The following is a 6,978-nucleotide window of genomic DNA, read 5'->3' as shown; positions in this document are numbered from 1 at the left end:
CGGGCCCTGGCCGGACCCCTGCAGGTGTGTGGCCCGGCTGGCCCGCGCCCTGTGCTGGATGAGCGCGGCAGACCCGAGGGCCCGGGTAATGCTATTGTTAAGTCACTTAGTTCACACAGGTGGCTCACTGTGATGTTTTTGGATCCGGGATCCCAGGGATTTCAAAGCTCCCTTTTTGTCTTGTCTTGTTCCGGAAGGTGCACCCTCAGATAGGGATTATGCCAAAGAGGAGATGGGGCTGCTTCAGGGATGGGAGCCACTTGGAAATACATAGTACCTGACAGTCCACTTGGAGCAAGAGAGTACCCGCCTTTCTGTGACAGGAAATCCGACACTAGGAAATACAGCAGGAATTTGAAAGGTAGATGGCCAGTTAGAGGAAGTAGTACTTAAAGCAATCTCAGAAGCAGTCGTTTTCTTTATTAAAGGTGTCTTTTAGTCTTAAACTTAGCAGTTCCTAATTTCTCACATTCTAGGACAACTCGCATTTTATCTCCCCAGTTTCATAGTATAAATATTGTACAATGGTGGGGGGCGTTCCGGGGATCAAACTGCACTTGCGAGGCAGGTGCTGTGCCACTGAGCTAAAGCCCCAGCCATCCCATATTATTTTTCTTACCTATGGTGACAATCTACAAATGAGAATTTGGGCAGTAGGGAGGCACGCTTTAGACTTTCTCCATTCAACACGAGCGTTTCTCTTGTCTTTGATTTAGCAAGTTGAATTCCAAATAACTTTTGTCAGAATGTGCCTTGATGTGTAGGATGGTTTTTCCTGGCAAAAGTGACCAAGAAAATAGCTATCATTAAACAACAAAAAGGCACAATCGTTATATTCTAAAAGGCTATTTTGCAAGAAATAAGGAAATAATTAAAATATGAACGTATTGGGTTGGCTATTTAATTTTAAGTAATAAAAGTAACTAAATGTTTTCAGCTCTTTAAGTGATATAGTTCATTTTCAGTCTTTAAGCATAAGCCAGGTATTTGTGTTTCAGTGAGGTTTTTTTGTTTTTGCTGTTTTTATAACTGGTTGTGTGTGTGTGTGTGTGTGTGTGTGTGTGTGTGTGTGAAGCTTAGAAGCCGGTTGCTTCCTTGCTTGTTTATTCATGATCAATAAAAAAAAAATGCTGAATTTGGGGATTTATTTTTAAGTGACATTTTGAAACTATAGTTTAGGGGTTGAAATCTTGGCTGTCTGAGCCAGATAGCCTGCTTTCAAATCATAGGTCCACCAGGTGCTAACTGTTTGACTTAGGTATTTTACTTAATCTCTCTGTTTTAATTTCCTTATCTCTAAAATGATTATAATAATTCTTACCTCATAAGACTACTGTGAGGAATTTTTGGCTATTATGAATAAAGTTTATATATATATATATATAGAGAGAGAGAGAGAGAGAGAGAGAGAGAAGACTATTGTGAAGATTAAATGAATATTATAGTGTTTGAAATAGTTCCTGATACATCATTAGTAAGTAATACCTGTGAGCTTTATTATTATGATAATTAGATTTATTCAAGATATATCAAATATCCTTCAAGCACTGCAGAGTGAGACAGATAACTAAATTATACATAAAGAAAAATATAAGCCAATAGATATACCTAATTTCAACAGAGCACTTTGTTGACTTTTCTAGAAACCTCGATCTTGAAGATGGTGAGTAGCCAGCCAAAGTACGATCTAATACGGGAGGTAGGCCGAGGCAGTTACGGTGTTGTGTATGAAGCCATCATCAGAAAGACTTCTGCACGGGTTGCAGTGAAGAAAATTCGATGCCACGCACCTGAAAATGTAGAACTAGCCCTTCGTGAGTTTTGGGCACTAAGCAGTATCAAGAGCCAACATCCAAATGTGATTCATTTGGAAGAATGCATCCTACAAAAAGATGGGATGGTGCAAAAGATGTCCCACGGCTCTAATTCTTCCCTTTACTTACAGGTATGTGTCATTGGTTATGAAATACAGTGGAAATGATTTGGATAACATTTGTCTGCAAGAAAGAGAAATGAAAGGGTCAGATGAACTTTTCCCTTTAAATACAGATATTTTATAGATAAGAGTAGATAGGCCTGCCAAGTATAGATGTTTTAAAACAAGGTTTTATTTAAACTTGTGATGCATATACCTAAAAATATCATAAGCCACCTGTTACTCCATGGTACTTGCCAGTCAGCATAGGAATGAGGCAAGAGAGGAGCTAAAGTTCTTGAGACTAGAGTCTAAAAAGTTCACTTCTTTGCAATCAGTATTTTTGGAACTGAAGACAGAAGAAAAGGAAAAACCACAACCAATAGTAGCACCTATAGATACATCTTTTTTATAAATCACTAATTTAAACATAGCTTTTGCTGTTTTAGAGGGTTATGTGGTTTCTTACCCATTCATTCAATTTCAGTTAATTTTCATGAAGCATGTAGTTTAGTACTTGAATGTTTGCCAGTACCTAACATTTGGTTTCCTGCTTGATTCCATTCTCTGTGCTGAATGCTTTAGAGGCAGTTGCTCAAAATAGACCTAAGAGGAAAATACTATTATTGTCTCAATTTGAGACTTAGAATAATGAATTTATCCAGAGTCACCTGTCTAGCAATTGGCAGATTGGGAGCCAAACCTAAGACCATCTGACAGCTAAAGATTATGCTCCTTTCCAAATTACTCTTTTGTAGAATTGAGTAAGTTGGGTTGTTTGTTTGTTTGTTGAGATAGGGTCTCTGTGTAGTTCAAGCTGGCCTTGAACTCACTGTGTAGCCCAGGCTGGCCTTGAGTTTACAGTGACCCTCCTGCCTCAGCCTCCCAAGTGCAGGGATTATAGCCACCATACCTGTCTTGAATAAGTATTTTTCAAAGGTTCGCTTCTGCCTTCAATCAAAGTCTCTAGCTCTTCACACAGTAAAAAATATACTTATAGCATAGCTAGTGAAAGGGCACAGCAGAATTTAAGGCCAGTCATTTTTTGGAAAAGGAAATGGCTTTCCTTCAGTGTTTTTTGTTTTGTTTTTGGAACAGGGTCTCACTATGTAATTCAGGCTATCCTTGAACTCACTGTGTAGCCCAGGCTGACTTGAAATTTGAAGCAATCCTGCCTGGGCCTCCCAAGTCCTAAATTACAGGTGTGTGCCACCACACCCAGCCTCTATGAGTGTATCAAAATTCAGAAGTTGCCCTCAAATTTTCAAGCTTTTACCCTTTAAAGGACTGTTCAAAACAGTGGTAAACTTATGGCACACATAACTTAGTGAGCTATTAGTGGTCATTGAAAGCTCTAAAAGATTTGCCATCATTGGTTTAAAACACCAACATCTGCAGGGCATGGTGGCGCATGCCTGTAATCCTAGCACTCAGGAGGCTGAGGCAGGAGGACTGCTGTAAGTTTGAAGCCAGCCTGGGCTACATTGTGAGTTCAGGGGTAGCCTGAACTACAAAGTGAGACCCTGCATCACACAAACAAACAAACAAACAAAAAACCATGCACATCTATAATCCTACCATTCTGGAGTGTCACCACAAATTCAAGGCCAGCCTGAACTACATAGCAAGATCCTGTCTTAACCATAAATAGGGACAGGGATTTGGCTCACCAGCACTGCACCAGCCTGGTAAGTGCAAAGTCCTGAATTCTATTCCCAGTACCGGAAATAAAAATACATAAATAAAACAATAAACTAGGAATAACAAAGAAAAGCAGATTGATCTGCATAATTAGAAACCTGGACTTGACATTGTACAATAAGAGAAATTAATTGGTATTGCAGTTTTTCAGTTTAGCACCATATGCATTGAAGTCTCACTCACTTTTTTTGTGTGTGTGGTATCAGGGAGCACTAAGGTATATTACCAACCTTTTTTTTTTTTTCCCTTTATTTTGGGACAGGGTCTTCCTAAACTACCTAGGCTAATCTCAAATTTGTAATCCTGCTTCAGCCTCCTAAGTAGCTAGTATTAAAGGCATGTGCCACCATAACCAGATCCTCAGATTTTCTTTGTGTGTGTATATTACTGAGAATTGAATCCACAGCCTTCACACTGAGCTGTATCCCTGGTCCTTTTTATTTATTACCTCAAAAAACAGGGTCATGCTCAATTGCCCAGGCAGTACTCAAATTTATGACCCTCCTGTTTCAGCCTCCCAAGTGCTAGGATTATAGACATTCACCACTGCAGACATGTGGCTCCATACTTGCTCGTAAAAGTAGAGGAACCAGGGTCAGGGATTTGGCTCAGTGGTGCCACTGCCTGCCAGGGCCAGGATCCCGAGTTTGATCCCCGGTACCAAAAAAAAAAAAAAAATAGTAGAGGAACCAGCAGCTGCTCCATAGGCTGAAGCAGGAAGATGGCAAAATTCCAGTTCAGCCTAGGCTGGGCTTCAACTTGAGATCTTTCTGCCTCAGTCTTCCAGAGTGCTAGGATTATAAGTGTTTGTTTGCCAATGTGCCTAGCCTTTCAGAGTTTTAAGATGTAAAATACTACTGACTTGATTCAGTGATTTTTTTGTTTGTTTGTTTGTTTGGTTTTGTTTTTGTTTTTTGGAGACAGGATCCCTCTTTATAGCCCAGACTTGGCTAAAATGGTGATCCTCCTGCCTCAGCCTCCAGAGTACTGGGGTTACAGGCATGCACCACCATGCCCAGCATTCTAATTCAATGACTTTTTTTCCTAAATTACCTTTTTGTTTAGTAAACCTTTTCATTTTTTAATGCCTGATAGACCTGTATTGGACTTCTGGCACTCTTTGGTATTGGAAGACCTTGATGAATAACCCAGCTTTCCCCAGGATCTAGTTCTTCATAGGTAAATGATGGGTAATAATTTCTCCTTTCCACAGAAAGTGTGAAAATTAGAGATGAAGCAGAAACCATATTTGGCACATAGGATGTACTCATTAATAAGTACTTGCATTAAAATGGTCTTTTCTATGAATTCATTGGTCAGACACATTTAGCAAGTGCCTTCTCTAAATTCTTATAATTTAATAAAGACAGCCAATATTTATATCTAGTAAAAACAAATGTGTAGTAGCACCAGAGTCCCTGTGCATGGTCTTCTCCATCCTCCTTATAAAATTTGCAATTTTCTGTGTTTTTCCAGGTATGTTTTTCTTTATTCTCAGTGGGAATCATTAAATCCTTTCCTGGTAGTTAAAAACCTCAGTTAGGAGACAGTGTCAACAATAATTAAGAGAAGATATAATCTCATGTGTTAGAACTCAGTTTCCAATCCATATACTTATAAGGGTCATGGGTGAGAATTACAGGATGGTACAAGAGCACATAACAGGGAACTTGACATAATCCTGGAGTTCAGGAATTATGAGCTGTTTAAAACTTTAATTCAATAGGCATTAGCTAGATAAGTGACTGGCAGGCAGAAAGATCTTAAAGTAAGATATAAGATATTTTAAGAATTGAAAGAATAGTAAGCTAGCAGTTTGCAGAAAAGGCTCTTTTAGGTGAGGCTAGGAGAGTCCACAGGAATCATGGCACACAAAGTCTCATAGCCCATGTTAAAGAACTTGGACTATATCTAGCTAATATCCAAAGCTAATGTTCCCTACATAACAAAAACAAAGAAATTGGACACGGTACTTCTGTAGATCTAAACTAGAGACCCATGGCTATTTTCATGTGGTCTAGATACTTTTTTACTTTTGTTTTTGAGACAGAATCTTGCTATATAAAACAGGCTAGCCCTGAACTCAACTATATAGCCCAGGTTGGCCTTGATCTTGGAATCCTCCTGCCTCAGGCTTCCAAGTACCGGGACTACAGGTTTGTGCCCCCATACCTGAAAAGTTTTGGTTCTTTTGTTTTTTGGTACCAGGCATTGAACTCAGGTCCTTGTGCTTGTGAGGCAGGCAGTGGAACCACTAAGGTAAATCCCTGGCCCCAAGATTTTTTTTTTAAGGAAAGAAAGGAAATTGAAACCTTATATGGCTTATCAAGCCTAAAATATTTGTCTGGCCTTTCTCTAAAATATTATTTAAATATTAATTTGGTCTCTGTATTGCTCAAAGCTATTTAGGAAGTTTGCTTTTGAAGGTAAAGCATGATTAATAACAGTGCAGTGGTAAATATTTGTGTGATCTGTACCTTTCTGTTCTTTTATTTTCTCTCTTCTCACTTGCACCACCCATGCAACAAGGAAAACACATGCAAAAGAAATATCTGCAGGTCACTGTAATTGCTGTGGTTTGCCATGAGGGGAGATGGCATAAGGGGTATTCTTTGCTTCTGCCTCTAAAAAAGACAAAAGGGAAGTACCAGTAAATTGAATGTAATCAGTTCACTCACTCTTTGACAACTCTTTGATTTTCTCCATTCAACCCCTAAATCTAAAAAGTATTTCATACAACAAATGTTTTTAAAGTACTAAGCATCATATGTTAGGATTTTTAAAAAGAAACAATAGGGGCTGGGGATTTAGCTCAGTGGTTCCGGCGACTGCTTCACAAGTGCAAGGACCTGAATTCAATCCCCAGTACAACAAAAAAAAAAAAAGAAAAAGAAAAAGAAACAATGAACTACATGATGACTAGAGTTCAGCTGATTGACAGATGCTGAAGATGTAGGCAAGTTGAACATTTAATTATTTTTTTTAATTTTAGTTTTTGAGACAGAGTCTCACTGTGCAGTTGAGGCTGGCCTTGAATTTGCAGTAATCCTCCTGCCTCAACCTCTTGAGCACTGGGATTACAGGCATGTGCCACCACACCTAATTAGACATTTTTAAAATCTCTTTTTAAAGTTTTACCTCTTAACTGGGAGATTGGGTATATATTCATTAGGAATAAAATGCCAGTTTGAAGTACTAAAGTTTAAAATGCACATATGGTGGGGTGTAATCTCAGCTCTTGGGAAACTGAGGCAGAAGAATCGCCATGAGTTCAAGACCAGCCTGAGTTACCTTATGAGTTCAAGACCAGTCTGAACTACATAGTGAGACCCTATCTCAAAAAAAAAAAAAAAAAAAAAAAA

The 6,978-nt window shown here is 38.9% G+C and overlaps 1 protein-coding gene across 2 annotated transcripts in view; it reads left to right on the top strand.

The window, feature by feature from the left end:
* Positions 1 to 6,978, top strand: part of Pdik1l (PDLIM1 interacting kinase 1 like) — an 11,190-nt gene that overhangs the window by 1,013 nt on the left and 3,199 nt on the right. The window contains exons 2-3 of one of the 2 annotated variants that reach the window (XM_010633340.3): positions 198 to 361; positions 1,644 to 1,945. In XM_010633340.3, coding sequence (XP_010631642.1) covers positions 250 to 361; positions 1,644 to 1,945 — 414 coding nt within the window. In that variant the 5' untranslated portion in view covers positions 198 to 249. The remainder of the gene's footprint in view (positions 1 to 197; positions 362 to 1,643; positions 1,946 to 6,978) is intronic. The other variant, XM_010633345.2, reaches the window with a different exon arrangement.

The sequence above is a fragment of the Fukomys damarensis genome, unplaced genomic scaffold (genome assembly GCF_012274545.1).
Source record: "Fukomys damarensis isolate Sample0158 unplaced genomic scaffold, DMR_v1.0_HiC HiC_scaffold_23, whole genome shotgun sequence".
In the NCBI taxonomy this organism is placed as follows: Eukaryota; Metazoa; Chordata; class Mammalia; order Rodentia; family Bathyergidae; genus Fukomys; species Fukomys damarensis.
This window is presented reverse-complemented; position numbering and strand designations above follow the sequence as displayed.